Source organism: Berghia stephanieae, chromosome 10 (assembly GCF_034508935.2).
Source record: "Berghia stephanieae isolate SIO BIC M18660-M18661 chromosome 10, UCSD_Bste_1.3, whole genome shotgun sequence".
Taxonomy (NCBI): Eukaryota; Metazoa; Mollusca; class Gastropoda; order Nudibranchia; family Aeolidiidae; genus Berghia; species Berghia stephanieae.
The window spans coordinates 20,634,572-20,653,071 of NC_088369.1; the positions used below are offsets into that span (position 1 = coordinate 20,634,572).

General features: G+C 39.0%; 1 protein-coding gene across 2 annotated transcripts in view; it reads left to right on the plus strand.

Moving 5' to 3' along the window:
• Positions 1-3,915: 3,915 nt before the first annotated feature.
• Positions 3,916-18,500, plus strand: part of LOC144980783 (mannose-6-phosphate isomerase-like) — a 19,769-nt gene continuing 5,184 nt past the window's right edge. The window contains exons 1-5 of one of the 2 annotated variants that reach the window (XM_078928586.1): positions 3,916-4,001; positions 13,003-13,130; positions 15,646-15,846; positions 16,141-16,282; positions 18,123-18,305. In XM_078928586.1, coding sequence (XP_078784712.1) covers positions 3,986-4,001; positions 13,003-13,130; positions 15,646-15,846; positions 16,141-16,282; positions 18,123-18,305 — 670 coding nt within the window. In that variant the 5' untranslated portion in view covers positions 3,916-3,985. Of the gene's footprint in view, positions 4,002-4,078; positions 4,355-13,002; positions 13,131-15,645; positions 15,847-16,140; positions 16,283-18,122; positions 18,306-18,500 lie in introns of those variants that run through there. The other variant, XM_078928587.1, reaches the window with a different exon arrangement.

Here is an 18,500-nt window from a genome sequence, read left to right on the forward strand (position 1 = left end):
TTTCCACAAAAAAGTGATGGTTTGACATAAGGGATTTTATTATTGCAACTATTTTTGTGTTACGAGTTACCCTTGCAACCTTTAGGAGCAGTTTCCTGTGATTTACTGTGTCATAGGCAGCTGCCAGGTCCACGAACACAGTTCATGTAATTTGTTTGTTCTCGTAGAGATGACTGATCCTACCTCAATGGCGATTGGTCCGGATTGTGATTTTGGTATGGGGTTGCCGACAGTTTTTGACATGGCTGGAAGACACAAATGCAGGGTCTGGGTTGTAACCTGTTCTCCAGCGAGCGCTTGAAAAGGATGATTCATGCGTCATAGAAGAGTGTCAGATTATATTGGTCAGCCCATTCCTCAACAGTATCTACATCTTCGTTGTTCTCATTGTATCCCCATTTGGTGCTGTGGCTGTTAAAGTCACCTATCACAATCATTGGTTTCTCACTAGTGGTGGATGTAACTGGCCACTTGAATGGCGTTGGTGGAGGTTTGTTGACAGATATCACATTGAAGTGTCTGCCTTCAATTCTGAGAATTTCCACCTCACTTACTGTCATGTCCTGGTTGTATGTCACTATTGATTTGTCTTTGACTTTGATGTAGTTAACGCTACCGTGAATGTTGCTTTCATGTTGTATGACTAAATGCATGCCAGGGATGTTTAGTGCCACGGTCTTGTGCGTCTCTTGTAGACAGAGTTGCGTCGCTGGAGGCCGATTGCTACAACACACACAACACCAACATTTTGCAAGTATCTTTAACACTTTTACCATTAAACGATGATATTGACAACAACAATAATAATAACTATTATTATTATTTATTATTATTATTATTATTATTATTATTATTATTATTATTATTATTATTGTTATTAATAATGATATTAGTAGTAGAGGTCTAGTAGTAGAAATAGTAACAGTTGGACCAAGTACATAAATATGAATATTTATACAGCGCATTTCAACAGATTCAGATAGCCGTGAGCAATGCGCTTCACAATGTTTCATATTTATCCCCCCCCCCCCCCCACTTCAACAAGCCGTATGGAACCATATTTCTTTGTCATACAGCCTGTTAAGCGACCCTTGTGTACTAAACCTGTCACTACCCGTCATTTCTGTAGCCAGATACTCATTCAATCGAGTGGGGTAAGCGGTAAAGTGCCTTAGCCAGGGAAACAACGCGGGGACCACAATTTTTCACGATTAGTCATCCATCCTATTACTGATCACACTTAGCATTGGCATTGCTCGACTTTTGTGACAAGACGAAAACCGTACCGCTGAGCCATACGGTCCGTTAGTTCAGTCTAGTTTTGTGGTATCAGTGGTTATAATACAGTAGTGGTAGTGCAGTTATAGTAGAAGTACGTAGTAGTAGTCTTCTGTTCAAAATGGTCATCTGAGCGAAGAGATAGGAGATAGATTCGAATTTACTCTCTTCATTGCATTGACCGTATGCTTTGACTTTGATCATTTGATACGCTGTAAAAAAAAAAAAAAAAGTACGGTCCACCTTAACCAAAAACAAGCAACAATCTTAGTTTCCCTGAACATAGATATGGTTTTGTTTACGGGAAGAGGGGGAACCATGATTATGGTTTTCCTACAAAATAAAAGGAGCATTTGGGCTATAAATAATATGATCGTGGCCTCCCTAGCTATCTCAGGCTCGGAGTAAACAGCTGGAATTTATTCACGACCAGCTTCAGTTTGCTGCCTTAGCAACATGTAAACAAAAAGTTGGTTGGATGCGCATGACATTACTAAAGGTCAACTGCAGCATAGTTCGGGTCATTTATAAAAAAAATCTGGGTCACGTTTGACGTCAAATGTTATTGTTTACATATGGGGCACCTTCCTTTACTCATCTATCGTAGAGTACTTTCTACCAGATTTAACAGACTCAAGTCACCCAAACGCTGCTGGGTAAGCAGGGAGATCAGAAAAAAAAAATAAAAATATATATATATATTCTCGATTTCACCCGAGATCGGTCATTGAGCTCTCACGATGACCACCGTCCATTTGCTTGTAAAGCGAGTGCTCTGTGCTATTGTGACTCCCAAATGCAACACATTTCGACGTGAACTTACTGTAATCTTAACTTCTGGGGCCCCGCCGATAACTCAGTTAATAGAGCACTCGCTTCACAAGTAAAGGGGCCGAGATTGACCCTGTTTGAAGTCTTTTTTTTTCCCGACGCCCCCCCCCCCCCCCCCCCCTCCCCTTATCCAACCTGCATTTATTGGGTAGTTGGGTCCGTCAGATTTGGCGGAAAGTACTTTTGAGATAGACTAGCGTCTTATCCAAAGGGTAGCAAGCATTTGCTATTGCCCGTTTCAGGCCATAGAAACCTGGATAAACTCCGGATTCATGGGCCTAATGACTCCTTTGAAGTTTGAAGTTTTGATCAACACTCGACTTAACTGGGTCACTACAGTGGTTTCATAGAGAGTGCCTAGCGCCTGAATGTACGCTTACAAAAGTGCCAACTTTTCTCGTAGAATATAGCCTAATAATTTCTTTTGGAATCAAATTCATCACCCCGAGTGCTTGGTCTTTTGATCTCATTTCGCCAGTGTGCCCGTTTTGCGGGTATGGCATGTTGTTACTGTTAAAGCTTTAGTCGTCATTTCTACAATATATATTTATGTCTCGTTCCACTCACTAATCAATCAGTCATCTAAAATGCCTGATAAAAATCTGAAAAGTCCTGTATTGATTGCGACCATGTTACGTCATGATTGCCACTAAAAGTGTAATGGATTGTGTGATAAAGCGAGGTGAATCTATAACGTGATCATTGGTTTTCTTAATTTTACTTGTTTAATATAATATTTTCTCTCAATGTATCGGGGTAGAGATGGAGCATCAATGAAGACACATCCTTCCTCCTATAGTGGACAGGGAGATCACTTATCGTATCGTCTATACCCCTATCATATATGTTTTCCAACTTGCTTTTTGTCGTTGTCTTGGAATGAGATTACTTGGTTTTGTATCTCCCTTGTCGGGGTCCTTGGCTGGGAGAGAAATAGTCAAATTATGTATAATCAAAGTTTTGGGAAAGGAAGGGGAAATTATATTTGTATCACTCTCCTTTGTCTTTTCAAAGCTAGAGGTGCCAAAATGAGCCAATAAAATGGAGATAAAAAAAATAAAGTGAGTAGACGTGACTCATATAAGGGAACGTGTTGTTCCCTTATAGATAGTTTGCGCTTGGCCAAGGAGTTCACAACATTGCCACCCGGAAGTATAACGGACCAACACACAAACTCTGTGTAACCATGAACTTTTATAGTCTGGTTAATACAGTTTAGTGAGAACAACTCACAAACGCGGATGGCAAAAACAAAAACAAAGGCCTGAGTGACGTCATCTTCGAACTATCTATATATGAGTCACATCTACTCACTTTATTTTTTTTAATCTCCATTAGTCTTTTCAATTCAATTCAAATATTTATTTATTGTCAGCATTTTAAAAATGTTTCATAGATAATGTAGTCAGGCTAATAGAAGGCTTTGACCGGTAAAGGTTTTAACTTATAGAGCATAAAAATACATAGTAATACATTTTCGCTTAAAAACATTCCCTCATCAAGATTCTAATCCTGACACACAAAGAAAAGTAACATTCATAATAATATCATAGTCTTACTTTTCTTTGTTGTTTCATTTTCTAGAAGTTTTTGACTATCCCATTTTCTTCCTTTTTACTGGCGCTGATATGGTCTAAATGTGTTGCAAGAGCCATAAAACCCTTAAAAACTAACAAACAAACAATTCATCATCGTGGTGTCTTGTAGTTTTTTCTTTTCTTTTCTTTTTCATCTTCTTTTTCCTGGGAGCAAACGAGGCTTTCGGATTATTTTATAAATAATCGAATGATCACGTCTCCGTTCACTGTGAGACGTGTTTTTCGTCGTTTGATTAATATTTCGTTTCATTTTAACATTCATTTGTTTGTGTACAGCCATGGCTTCCCCGAAAGGTAAACAATAATAATGATCACCAATTGACCGATTTGTACTCAGTTAAAAAAACAAACAAAAATACAAGGAAGAAAGCAATAGACCATGGCTTTTATGGCGATATTTAAGATTACCATTTCTTTCATAAACGGTCTCAACTTGATTCAGATGATGAGTTGTCATTTGAGAGTGAACATTTTCATTTGAGGTTGACTTGAGTTTGAGCCCTGAGACTGAGACTTTGTATACTGGTACTTGTTACTTCGGGAAGGAATCGAGTTTTTGTTTGAGTTTAATCTCGTCTTTTTGCTGAGTAGTATCTACCGGAATTTGTCCTTTCTTCTACAAGACAAGATAAGAAACTGCATAGAAAGTTAGCAACATTTAACTCATCCACTTTTAATTCTTAATTTTAACTTAAACTTGCTTACACAATGACGACAATAAATAAATATTTGAATTGAATTGGATTGAATTGAATGACTTAGATATAGATACATATTTTATATTTATAGTATAGTAGACGACTTACTTCTTGCCTACTACTACTCTGCTACTCTACTACATAACTTACACTAACATTACATACTCGCAACGAAGTGACCTAAATGAAGGAGTGGCGTTTTGAGAGACTTCTAACTGTGTACTTGGTCTTAGCCATCCATTCTGTGGTATTAGAGTATAAATAGTGTATTCATCATCCATCGTGGCTTGTGCTCTTGAGTACGTTGCCGGTCAGCTGCCTCCACGAATCACGATCCTCTGCGGTGCGCATGAAATCTGTGTTGCTTTTTAAGTGACATTTGGCCATACCTGGATACCTCTGTATAGAGCTTTTAGACTTGGTGTAGTCTCCTTCGCTCCTCCTCATCTATTAATGATTGGACCAATTTTTATAATTGAACTTGTTTCCTAGGGTGTTGCTTATCTCCAACTCTGCTTTGAATTTATTCAAATTTTTTGCTGATACTGTGGTTTCTTGTAGTTTATTCCAGTTATTTACAATTCTAGATGAAAAAAGTTCCTTCTTTCATTTGTTTTAAAACGTTCTTTTTTCAGTTTCTTGCTGTTTCCTCGTGTCTGAATGTTCTTGTTAGGTTTAAGGAATCCTGCCTCTACCCTGTCTATTCCCTTTACTATTTTATATGTTTGGATCATATCTCCCCTTCTTCTCCTGTAATCTAAGGTCGGGAGATTTAATTCTTTCAATCTCTCACAGTATGTTTTGTCTTTCAGGTGTGTGATAAGTTTTGTTGCTCTCCTTTGCACTCTTTCCAAACAGTCTTTGTCTCCCTCAAACTTCGGATACCATATGCAGTTAGCATATTCCAGCTTTGATCTAACCATAGTCTTGTAGATGGTAGTCATGTGTTTTGTTTTCAGATTCTTGAAATTTCTTTTCACTATTCCGAGTGTTTTACTAGCCTTAGATTGAACATCTTTAATTTGCTTCTTGAAGTTTAGCTTCCTATCAATAAATACTCCTAGGTCTTTTTCCCCATTGGATTTCTGCAGGGGTTTTTCTTTCATTATATAGTTTGCTTCTCTGTTGTTTTTTCCTAGGTGAAGAACTGCACATTTATCTACATTGAACTCCATCTGCCATATTTCGGACCATTCTTCAAGCTTTTTCAAATCTTGTTGTAAGGTGTTTCTTTCTTCTTCTGTATTAGCTACTCCATAGAGCTTAGTATCATCGGCAAAGATTTTACATTTAGATGATAGATTGTCTGGCAAGTCATTGATATAAATCAGGAAGAGAACTGGTCCCAGTACACTTCCTTGTGGAACTCCACTTGTTACCAGTCTCTCTGTTGATGCTGTTCCATTCACTATCACTTTTTGTCTTCTATCTTTGAGGAAATCTCGGACCCATTTGACTGTCTGATCATTAATTTGATACTGTTCCAATTTCTTGATTAGGCGCCAGTGTGGAACTTTGTCAAATGCCTTTCTGAAGTCGAGGTATATGACATCTAAATTGTTGCCTAATTCCAGGTCTCTCGTCCAGTCATCAATTGTTTCAAGTAGGTTTGTTACTGTAGACCTTCCCGCCATGAAACCATGTTGATCTTTGCTGAATAGTTTGTTCTTGGTCATATGATCAACCATTTCTTCTCTAATCAGCTGTTCCATGAGCTTGCAGACGACAGATGTCAGGCTCACTGGTCTGTAGTTTTCTGGATTTTTTCTGTCTCCCTTCTTGAATATGGCTGTGACGTTAGCTTCTTTCCATTCCCTTGGTAGTCTTCCTTCTTTCATCGACTGGTTAAATATCTTGGTTAGGGGTTCTACTAGCTGCTCTGCTAAGTTTTTTAGGATGTAAGGATGAAGTTTGTCAGGTCCAGGTGATTTACTCTCCTTTAGGTTTTGTAGTCTCTTCATTACTCTCTCTTCAGTAATCGGCCATTGTGTAGTATCTATATTACTTCTTTTAGCAATATCTGGCAAGTTTTTCTGGTTCTCCACTGTAAAGACACTTGCAAAGAAGAGATTTAGCACCTCTGCCTTGTCTTCATCTTCAGATGCCCAAGTGCCATCTTCTTTTTTATACCTATACCTCTACCTGGATACCTCTGTATAGAGCTTTTAGACTTGGTGTAGTCTCCTTCGCTCCTCCTCATCTATTAATGATTGGACCAATTTTTATAATTGAACTTGTTTCCTAGGGTGTTGCTTATCTCCAACTCTGCTTTGAATTTATTCAAATTTTTTGCTGATACTGTGGTTTCTTGTAGTTTATTCCAGTTATTTACAATTCTAGATGAAAAAAAGTTCCTTCTTTCATTTGTTTTAAAACGTTCTTTTTTCAGTTTCTTGCTGTTTCCTCTTGTCTGAATGTTCTTGTTTGGTTTAAGGAATCCTGCCTCTACCCTGTCTATTCCCTTTACTATTTTATATGTTTGGATCATATCTCCCCTTCTTCTCCTGTAATCTAAGGTCGGGAGATTTAATTCTTTCAATCTCTCACAGTATGTTTTGTCTTTCAGGTGTGTGATAAGTTTTGTTGCTCTCCTTTGCACTCTTTCCAAACTGTCTTTGTCTCCCTCAAACTTCGGATACCATATGCAGTTAGCATATTCCAGCTTTGATCTAACCATAGTCTTGTAGATGGTAGTCATGTGGTCACAGGTTCCCTGTCTTGTCTTCATTTTACTGTTTACATAACTCCAGAATACTTTAGGATTTTCTTTCGTTTCCTCTGCTATCTTGTTCTCATACTTTTGATGCGCTTGTCGGACTATTTTAGTAGTTGCGTTTCTCACTCTTTTGTATTTGTCCCAATCCTCTTCCTTTTTGCTTCTAGAGTATCTTCTATTTACTGCCTTCTTCTTCCGTAATGCCTCTCTCACTTCCTGCGTCATCCAAGGTTGATTTCTTCTCCCAACCCGGTTCCCTCTGCTTTTCAGGATGTTTTTCTCGAAGCATTGGTTAAGTACTCTGGTAAATCTACTCCAGTTGTTTCCTACGGTGTCCTCGATTAGTATTTCCTCCCATTTGATATGCCCCAGTTCCTCTTTCATACTCTCTAGATCAGCCTTCCTATATCTGAGTGTCAGTTTTTCATCTACAGTCTCTGATGTCGCCCTCAGTTTTAGGAATATGGTCGCATGGTCGCTTTTTCCCAGTGGGTGGCTCAGTCTTAGGTCGATTATGTCATTTTCTTCCTCCATCACTATCAAATCCAATACGTTGGGCTTTTGGTTTTTTCTCTGTCTCGTGGGTTCTTTTATTATCTGTTGTAGGTAGCAATCTTCAATGGTTTCTATGAAACTTTCCTCCAGGCTTCCCTCTTTTGGTTCGTCCATCCCTTTCCACTCCAGTTCCGGCATGTTGAAGTCTCCCATAATAATTATCTCTGTATGCTTTTTTTGTGATGCTCTCCTTATCATCTCCAACATTCTCTCATTATTTTCTCCTGTGCTATTTGGGCTCCGATAAATCACTCCTACTAGTATCTGACTTTGTCCAGTTACTCCAATCGAGCACCAAGCGCTCTCCCTAAAGTCGTGATCTGTGAGTTCCTCTATGGGGTTAACCTTGAGGTTCTCTCTCACCAATAAGTATACTCCTCTGCCGGAAGTTTCAAAATCTCTGCTAGCTATTATAGTGTATCCCTCAATACCTAACTCTGCTATGGTTGGGTGTGTTGTTGCATTCTTTGGCTTAGCTTCTGTTATTGCTATCACATCAGGATCTTCTTCTTCTGCCATAGCCTTTAGCTCCTCTCTCTTATTCATCACACTGTCTGCGTTCGTGTACATGAACTTCAGGGTATTTTTTCATATTCACGTGCTGCCCTCCTTATCATTTACTGGTACTTCTCTTTTTTGAATTTTCTTGTTGTCTTCGAGTCCTTGCTCAGAAACATTTTGGGCAATTGGACTGACACGTTTCCAATATAGTCATTCCTCATCCCAGTCCCAGTCATTTCCTCCAACATCGCTGTCTCTCTTTCTTGTTTGTTCACTAAACTTTTCCCTGAAAATGACCCTTTTCTTATATATGACTACATCTTCCCCTGCTTCTCGTCTTCTCTTCAGCTCCTCTCTTAACTCCTTGGCCTGCTCTCTTTGCATAATTGTTTGGTTGATTCTTAGGTTCTTTTGATAAGTCATTCTTTGTCTTCCTCTAGCTCTCTTTCCTTCGATCATCCCAGATGTTACCAACTTTTCTATTCCATCTCTTCTCCACACATGTCCTAGAAACCGTAATTGCCTCTTTCTGATGTTATCGATCAGTATTCTTCCCTTTCTCACCTTCTCCAACACTTCCTCTTTCGTACACGTCTGTCCATGATACCCTCAACATTCTTCTATACACCCACATCTCAAATGCCTCTAACTCTAACCTCCTCGTACATTCTTTTTCAAGCGTCCACGTTTCACAACCGTATAAAAGGGTACTTATAACAATAACATATGTTTCTACAACTTTCATTCTTGTCTTCAAGTTTAGGTTGTTGTTTGACACAACTGGTCGCATTTTATGGAACACGATTTTTGCTATTGCTATTCTTTGTTTTATATCCTCTATGTCACGTGCGTCATGGGTGATATAGTGCCTAAATATTTAAATTTCTTTACTTGTTTGATGGTCTCTCCTTTGCTTGACAAGTGGAAGGTCGCGTTGTTGTCATTCTTTGAGACCACCACGCATTCAGTTTTCTTAATATTTAGTTTCAGGCCCATCTTTTCACTTTTGCACACCACTATAGCTAAAAATTTCTGCACGTGTTCTGGAGAGTAGGCCATCAGAGTACCATTGTCTGCGTATCTTATGCTAGAGTAGATTCAGGCTTACCGGACACACAAGCCTTATCTGTGGTCGTCTCAGAGAATGGAAGACTGCTGGCCAGAAATAAGACCAATGCTGTATAGTGATGTCGTAAAATGTAACGCTCAAGTGGCCGGTTTCAGGTGAACAAGCCGATTTTGCACCCTAAGCAGTCTTTTCCATGTTCTCGACGCAAAATGTTATTCGTGACATTTTGGTACTACCGGACACTTATGACTTATGGAACGTTAAGGTCCAACCGGACACCCAACTTGGGCAAACCGGACACCCTTCACGGATGTTGAAAAACACTGTTTCCTTTCGTTTTTTTAATAGTTTTCAATTCATAAACAGTTACAACAGATCCATAGGCTCAGTTTGTAAACTATCTGCCGGGTCATTGGTCAATTTAGGGTTCGATTCCAGCATTCCAAGGACTTTGAAGGACTCTTTCCATAAATTGGCAGAATGTTTCCTTCCCCCAAAACGACTGCCATATATTTTCATAAATAGCTAGACTAGATCTAGACGTCTAGATAGATAAATAAACACGTTTATGTTCATTTTCAACAGAGAAAGACAAAAATAATTTATTCAAAACAATTAATAGGGTACATAATCATAACGCAACATGTCACTTGCACAATGTACAAACAAACGTGAAAACACTGATCTCCTCCTCACTCATCCCCAGTATCTTCTCTCTCTCTCTCTGTGCCAGTACATCCTCTGTGGTACCACCTCCCACACTTGCACCAAATCCATCCATCCAGGTTCCTATCACTTCCACAAAAATCACATAAACGTTCATCTTTGTCATTCACACCACATAACTCATCCATATCCATCTCAACGTCCGACCTGTCATCATACACAACCATCGTATCATCATCCTCTGCACTAGACTCCACTCTTTCTTCCACTCTCCTCTTCTTGCCCTTCCCCTTCTGAGCCCCGTCACTTGGGTTTTGTTATCGGAGCCGACTTGATAGGGGTGCTTGGAAGAAATGTCTGCAATGATGACTGAACCTCCCAGTTAGAAAGGGAAGCCAGTCTCGTCGCAATTGAAGACGTTGCTGGGGGGGGGGGGGGGGGGACCTTGGTAATGTCGATGCCATTTGACATTAGCGATGTCCGCATGGTGTGGAACCACCCACGAATCTTTCCTTCTGATACCTGGGCGCGTTGTTCCCCAAGGGACATCGCTTTTCTCTCCCGCACCTCCCCCTTGTGTCTCTCCATGAATGCTTTGTACCAGTAATATCCTGGCTTGTTGTTTTTGAAGGGGGTCTCTCTGCCTTCAGCATTCATTATTCTTTGCACCTCCAGGCACAGCTGCTCCCTGTCCTTCCCTTCACCTGCCCTGGCACAGGCCACCATCCATTTGACAAGTTTTTTCTCCTCCTCTGTGGCCAACACTGTATGAGATACCCTATGGACGGGGTATTTTCCGGCCATCTTGTCCATCAGGGTTGATTTCGGGACAGAGTAGGTCGCAGCAGCCTGGCGGAATGAAAGATTTTTGGTGCGGATGGCATCAAGTGCAGCATCCACACTCTTGTCAGTGTACTTTGATCGCGGCATCTTGGTGCCTGTAACAATGTGAAAAAATTAACTTTATTTAGATATTTGAACTTCATTTTCATAGACTGGCTAGTCTAATAATGTAAATTTTCCTTTACAATGGTGAACATAATATAATTTTAGGGAGGCCTTCCGAAAGCTCCTACATCCCCAGTATTTTTTTATAATGTTCTCGTAGGGGGTTTGGGAGGGGAAAAGTTTTATTTTAAAGTCTCCCCCCTCCCAAACCCCCTACCAGAACATTATAAAAAAAGTTTCCCCCCTCCCAAAACATTATAATACTGGGGATGTAGGTGTAGACGCTTTCGGAAGGCCTCCCTAATTTTCTAATAATAATAATAATCATGATAAACATAGGCTGGTCAACAGAAATACAAGGAAAGCATTGCAACAAATAATATTATAGACGTCTAGAATAATAATAAACAACTTAATCAACCCGTCTGGTTTCACCTGAATCATTTAAATTTTCTTTGGTCAAACCGGACACCCCCCCCCCCCCCCCCCACTGGAGCTAAAATGAAAACCGGACATCGTCAGACGATCTAACCACAATCAAACGATCCTAAAATAGCATGTAGTGCAGTGGTTGAGCCGAAACTCCTTAATAAAAACGTATAAATAGCTTAAATAGCAACTTCCTTGCACACCTTGCAACCCATAACAAAGAACGGGATACTTACGTTTTGTGAGAAATATCTCGATGGAAACACGATTCTTTGACTTCTCCTTGATTGCACTCATTGAAACGGCAGGAAAAACGTCACAAGAGACGTATGCTTAGTTACTAGAAATATGCACCTGGGAAAAAACAAAACAAAAGGAAATTAGACATCGAATCAGGTAGCGTCCGGTTTGACCTGAATCTACTCTATTCATATTCTGCCCTCCAACGACGAAGCATTTCATATCTTCAATTTCTTTTTAATATTATTTCACTATATATGTTAATAAAGTCCGGTGATAAGACGCAACCTTGTCTTACTCCTTTCTCGATGTTAAAGAAGTCCGATGTTTCATCATCCAGTTTGACACACGCTGTTTGATTCCAATATAAGTTTTTCACAAGTCGAAGGTCTTTACTGTCTATACCGATCTTTTCTAAGATTTTGAATAACGTATCGTGCTGTACTGAATCAAAAGCTTTGGAATAATCAATGAAGCATAGATAAAGTGATTTTTGTTTTTTGATTGACCGTTGCATTAATGTTTTCAATGTAAAAATTGCATTTACTGTACCCTTTTCTGTAACAAAACCAAACTGCTCGTCACTTATCTCTGGAGAGATCTTGCTCCTCATTCTTTCCATAAGTATTCTTAATATAATTTTTGTGGCCTGGCTCATAATGCTGATTGTTCTGTGTTGGTCACAGTCAATAGTTCCTTGTTTTTTGGGTATCGTAATGAATACCGATTGTCTTAAGACATGAGGCAATTCACCCTTTTCATATAAGACATTAAAGGCTTTTGTCAGAATGTCTATTCCCAGATCGTCGAGGGCGTCAATCAATTCTATTGAGAAGCTATCTTGGCCTTCCGCTTTCCCCTTTTTCATCTCTTTGCAAGCAGCTGCTACTTCTTCTCGCATAATCTGGGGACCCGTGTTCACAGTAGAGATTTCTTTATCCAAGCTCGTCCCTCTTTTGTCATCCGCGTATAGATTTTTTATGTATACTGCCCAACGTTCCAAAATTTCGTTGTTTTCGATAAGTATATTACCATTTGCGTCTTTCTTGCCACGGCTGGGCGATTTCCACTTAGATCTTGTATTGACTGGGAGATTGTTTGGTGTTAGATTGCTTTAGTCTTTCAATTCTGTGACTTTCATGTTCAAATAGTGTATTACTTTTGCTTATTACTCATATAACGTAGTACTTGACTTGTCTTTTAAAATCTTCTTTTGTGAATGGATGCTCAATAGACAGTTCCAACTTTCATATTTCACGAATTACGACTGGACGTTTACATGTCTTCTAGTTTTCGTTTTTGATTTCATTTGGACAGTTATTTTATTTTTATACTTTTTCGTTCCACAAACTCAAACTATCAGTATCAGTACATTCAATGGAGAAAAAGACATGGTGAGTGAGAATGGTAGTTGAAATTGAGGTTAAGACAGTGACCCTAAAGAAAACAAATATATTTAACTTTTATTTTCAGTGTTTGCATTGAAGTATGCAGTACAGCAGTATGCATGGGGTAAAAGAGGTGAAGATAGTGCTGTGGCCCAGCTGAAGTCAAGCGTTGATCAAGACTTCAAAGTTGATCCAAATGCAACATATGCAGAGGTAAATATCGTACATTGTACAATTGGAGTTAAACCCCTTGCATGATGAGAGATTTTCTGGGAGAAATTCCATATACAGGCGCCACTTCAATGATGATTAGAAAATATACTGTAGCGTTAGGGTTGGAATGCCTAGGACTACAATTGATGCTTTTGTGGCAAGTTGCTATGCAAATACTTAGACCTTACACAAACCACCACTGACCAACGTTGACGACCCCTGAATGTCCCTGGAAATTGATTTTAGACTAACGATTATAAACAAGGAATACAGAGAGATTAGAAAGCAGTTTCATATTTGCCATAATAATCAACCAATTGATTGTGGGCAATCAAAGGAAGAAGAAGAAGAAGAGGACTCTCAGACACAAGTGATAACTATGCAAGATGGCCGCACAAGTTTTGCTTGACTGAAAATGTTTAAACCATGAAAATAATGACAACTCGTAGTTTTAGTGGCTTGATTGGAGGTCCATTTGTTTCTTTCTTTGGATAAATAAAACTATTTCAAGGTGAGCAACTAAGAAGATTTACTAATAATTACTGATGAGGTGCCTGTATATGGAATTTTATCTGCCAAGAGAAACAGCCTAAGTATTAAGAAAGATTTTTTTGATGGGGTGAAATAAAAAGTTGGGACTAAGATTTTGTGGGGGGGAATTGAAAGAAATGTTATATCATCTTCCTGTCGCAGGCACTCTATGAATGAATATGCAAGATATGTAAAGTGCATCAATTAGCTGCAATTAAATGACACAAGATGAAAGAGAAGATGGTTAGATATTAAACTAATCAAATCCATATATAAAATTTAGATGTTCAACTCTTTCGGAGTCACTTATAAACGCACCATTTCGATGTGCACAATTGAGCTTTTAAAAAATTGAGCTTTATATAGCGCCATATCCACTAAATGTGCTCAAAGCGCTTTACAAGGGGTCCCTGGTCAACAGCAACATTTAACATGTAGGACGGGACATGATGCCTGTTAGGCAATATTACAATTTTTCAGAGAAAGACAACGCTGTTAACGACCAGGTACTCATTTTACACCTGAGTTCGGTGAGAGAATGAGAGTAAAGAGCCATTTCCAAGGACTCAACTATGCGCTGAGCAAGAGGCTCGAACTCACCTTCCGATCTGAAAGCGAGTGTCATACCACTAGACCACATAGCCGCACAATCTTTGACAATTAAGATATTTCAGTATGGGAGTATAGAACAGCCATTAATATAGATGATATCCACAAGAGATGCTTTTAAAGACATTTTCCTTGTAGTAGATGTTGCCAACTATTCAAAAAGAATTATAAAATTGAACTAAATGAAAAGAATTAATTAAATGCAACAGTTTTTTTATGAGCAAAACTTAATGGATTGTTTCCCTTGGTATAGATCTGTAAAGATTATTCCATAATTGTATTTCAGTTTCAGACTTTGTATTTTGGCTCCTTTAATATCTAATATCTGCAGTATTGACAGCTAGTGCAAAACTTTCAAAGATGGCTGCATAAATGTAGCTCGATTGGAAATCTAAATCGATAGAATAAATAAAAAATAGCCATTTTTGTGGTCTTTTTTTTTTCCTTTGGATACTCCATGTGAGCAAGTCAGTATATTCACTAATAGTCATTGAAGTGATGCCTGTATATAGAATTTCTCCCCTCTACTGAGTATTGGGACCCCCACCCTAACAGAATAAAGATCTTAGTCTTAATCACCAATAGAGGTCAATATGATTCTTTCTTTAGATTGATAAAATATTAATTCAAGGTAAGCAACTACATATAATTACTATTTGTATTGTAAGTTTCAGGCGCATTTTCTCTCCCCCCCCCCCCCCCCCCCCCCCCCCCCATAGAAAAAAAAAATCACGAAAAGCTAAAAATGACATCCAACTTTCACATCATTGCGCATGGCTGAAGCACTTGAGTTCTGCTGATGGCTTGTTCAGATAAATAAGGAAGTAGTATTACTAATCCCCTATCTCACAGAATGCGTGTATACATAACATAACATAGTGTGAAATCTGTTCATTGATTCCTTTCGGATGGTTGGAGATGTGGAAGGTAAAGGCCCTCTCAAGAATCTCGTCTAGGCATATAAGTACCATGGTCTTCTAGACACATAAGTACCATGGTCGTCTAGACATATAAGTACCATGGTCGTCTAGACACATAAGTATCATGGTCGTCTAGACATATAAGTACCATGGTCGTCTAGACATATAAGTATCATGGTCGTCTAGACACATAAGTATCATGGTCGTCTAGACACATAAGTACCATGGTTGTCTAGACACATAAGTACCATGGTTGTCTAGACACATAAGTACCATGGTTGTCTAGACACATAAGTACCATGGTCGTCTAGACACATAAGTACCATGGTCGTCTAGACACATAAGTACCATGGTAAAGAACAAATGTAAGGATTTCTTTAAATAAGAGCTTGCTGTGATTTTCTAAAAGTCTTAAAGCTTCTCTGAAAATAATATTTTTCCCTTCTTATTTTCAGTTATGGATGGGTACTCATCCAAACGGGCCGTCCGTGGTGAGCATCCCAGGCCAGTCTGACATTTCATTGTCAGAGTGGGTACAGCAGAACCCAGATCTGTTAGGGGAAGACGTAAATTTTCAGTTCAAAGGTCGACTTCCATTCCTCTTCAAGGTGTTGTCTGTAAGAACTTCCCTCTCAATTCAAGCCCACCCAAATAAGGTAAGGCATTCGTTTCTGCTTGAAGATTGAAGAACTAATTAAATGACTGAAGGGAGCAGAAGCATCTATTAAAGTCAACAATTATTTCATCTTCTTCTTCCTTTCAAGTTTGTAACTTCAATTTTGAAGATTCCATAGGCCATGGTATTTTCCTTTCATTGGAGATGTGAGACTATTCCAGTGTCTCAATGTCGATGGTATGAAAAAAGGTGTTTTGTTAGTTTTATACTGTGTGAACACGTAACACACCGGTTTAATCGTGTATTCATTTTATATTTTTTTCCTTTCATGCAGGTTCATGCTGAAGCTCTACACAAAGATTATCCCGACATTTACAAAGACTCCAATCATAAGCCTGAAATGGCCATCGCCCTCACGTCATTTGTCGGCATGTGTGGCTTCAGGCCTATTACAGAAGTGGCACACTTTCTTAAAAGTAAGTTTTTAATGTAGATACATGCACGGCTATGTGGTCTAGTGGTATGACACTCAATTTCGGATCGGAAGGTGCTGGGTTTGAGTCCTGCTCTGAGAAGCGCATAATTGAGTATATAAAATATGAAAATCATTGGTTTTAGTATTTCATCTTCATCATCAAGACGGCTTATCCCTCTATGACATGGCCTCTGCAATTTCCAACCGAAACAATCTATCGTCCTGCGCCATCCTTCCACTTTCAGTCACTGGCTTATTCATCCATTCACTGATGTCATGTGACCATCTTCTTCTTGGGTCTTTCTCTCCCTCTTGTACCCTCCACAATACCTTCTAGAAAAGAAAAAAAATTCCTGGGTGTCATGTCTGATATTTAGCGATGTTGAATGTCTGGTTTTTCCGGATTTTTCTATATTTTTTTTTTTTCACAGCTCAGTTCACACCTCAGCAGTTTTTCCTGTCTCCAAGAAGAAGACCACTGAAGGTCCTTCTTCTCAAGAGAGAAATATTATTATTGAAATGGATGCAACAAAGGCCCCATACAGTTCCAAAGGAAAGGGAAGAGTTAAGAGAGATGTTTTTGATTGTTCATTTACAGGCTTTTATATAGCACAATAATCACTGAACGTGCTCAAAGTGCTTTACAAGGAGTCCATGGCCAACAGCAACACTTGACTCCTGTGATATTACAATTTTTTTCAGACAGAGACAACGCTGTTAACGACCAGGTACTCATTTTACACCCTGAGTACAGTGAGAGAATGTGAGTAAAGAGCCTTTACCAAGGACTCAACTATGCGACGAGCAAGGCTCGAACCCAGGATTTTCCGATTCAAAAGCGAGTGTCATACCACAAGACCACATAGCCGTACAAGGTTTGTTTAAGGGCCGGGGGGGTACTTACTGTATCTTCTATCCCCTTATATCTGTTTTCCAACATGCTTTCTGTCTTTATCTTGGAATGAGATTACTTGGTTTTGTCCTGGCCCTGGCCGGAGTCCTAGCTTGGAGGGAAACAGTCAAATGCATATAGCTATTGTTGTGGGAGATGGTATTTTTTTCCTTGTACATCATCTCTCTGTTATGTATTATTATATTTATTTTTAATGTATAATGTAAGCTTTTGAGTGTATTCCTCTTTGTTGGATTTTGTGCTTTTGTCTGGATGAGACTTATAGGTGATCTCAAACTAAGTACATTGGTGGTGTGTTCTTGGAATCTACATGTGATCCCTATTTGTTCCCAGTTCCCCTATGTCTTACTTTTTCTTGGGTGCTTATTTGTAATTCTAGAACTTTGTACTATCCGATTTTCTTCCTTTTTACTGGCGCTGATATAACCTAAATGTGTTGCAAGCGCAGTAAAACCCTTAAAAACAAAAACAACAAAGGCCTCATACAATTCCAAAGGAGAGGGGAGAGTTAAGAGAGATATTTTTGATTGTTCATTTACAGGCTTTTATATAGAATATAACCACTGAACGTGCTCAAAGCGCTTTACAAGGGGTCCATGGCCAACAGCAACACTTGACGCCTGTAAGGCGATATTACAATTTTTTCGGACAGAGACAATACTCTTAACGACCAGGTACTCATTTTACACCCGAGTACAGTGAGAGAATGTGAGTAAAGAGCCTTTACCAAGGACTCAACAATGCGCCGAGCAAGGCTCGAACCCAGGACTTTCCGATCCAAAAGCAAGTGTCATACCACAAGGTCACATAGCCGTACAAGGTTTGTTTAAGGTGAGATGTAATGCTTCCACTCATTTTTTTTTTTTAATTTTTTTCCAAAAACCATTTGGCACCCATGAATAATGGGTATTTACTCTTCTCCACACAGCTGTGAGTGAGTTCAAAGATGCAGTTGGTAAGGGTGCAGACACCTTGATAGAAGCAAGCTCAACGTCCAACGTCACTCAGCATAGACAGGCCATGAAGCTTTGCTTTGTCGGGTTGATGGAGAGGGAAAAGGGGGCAGTGACGACTTCTGTAAGTCATCTGGTCCAAAGGATTAAAGAAATGAGTAAGTCTAGCCCTTTAGAATTTAACTCAATTGTAAACAACAGTCCAATATTCATAGTGTAAGTCATACAGTCATGCAGATTTCATTATTATATACTGATTTTTTTTTTAATTGGCAGAATTTTTGGAAAATTTACAACCAGATTCAGTTTTTTAAACCAATTTTTAAAGGAAAATTGGTTAAAATATCTCTTTT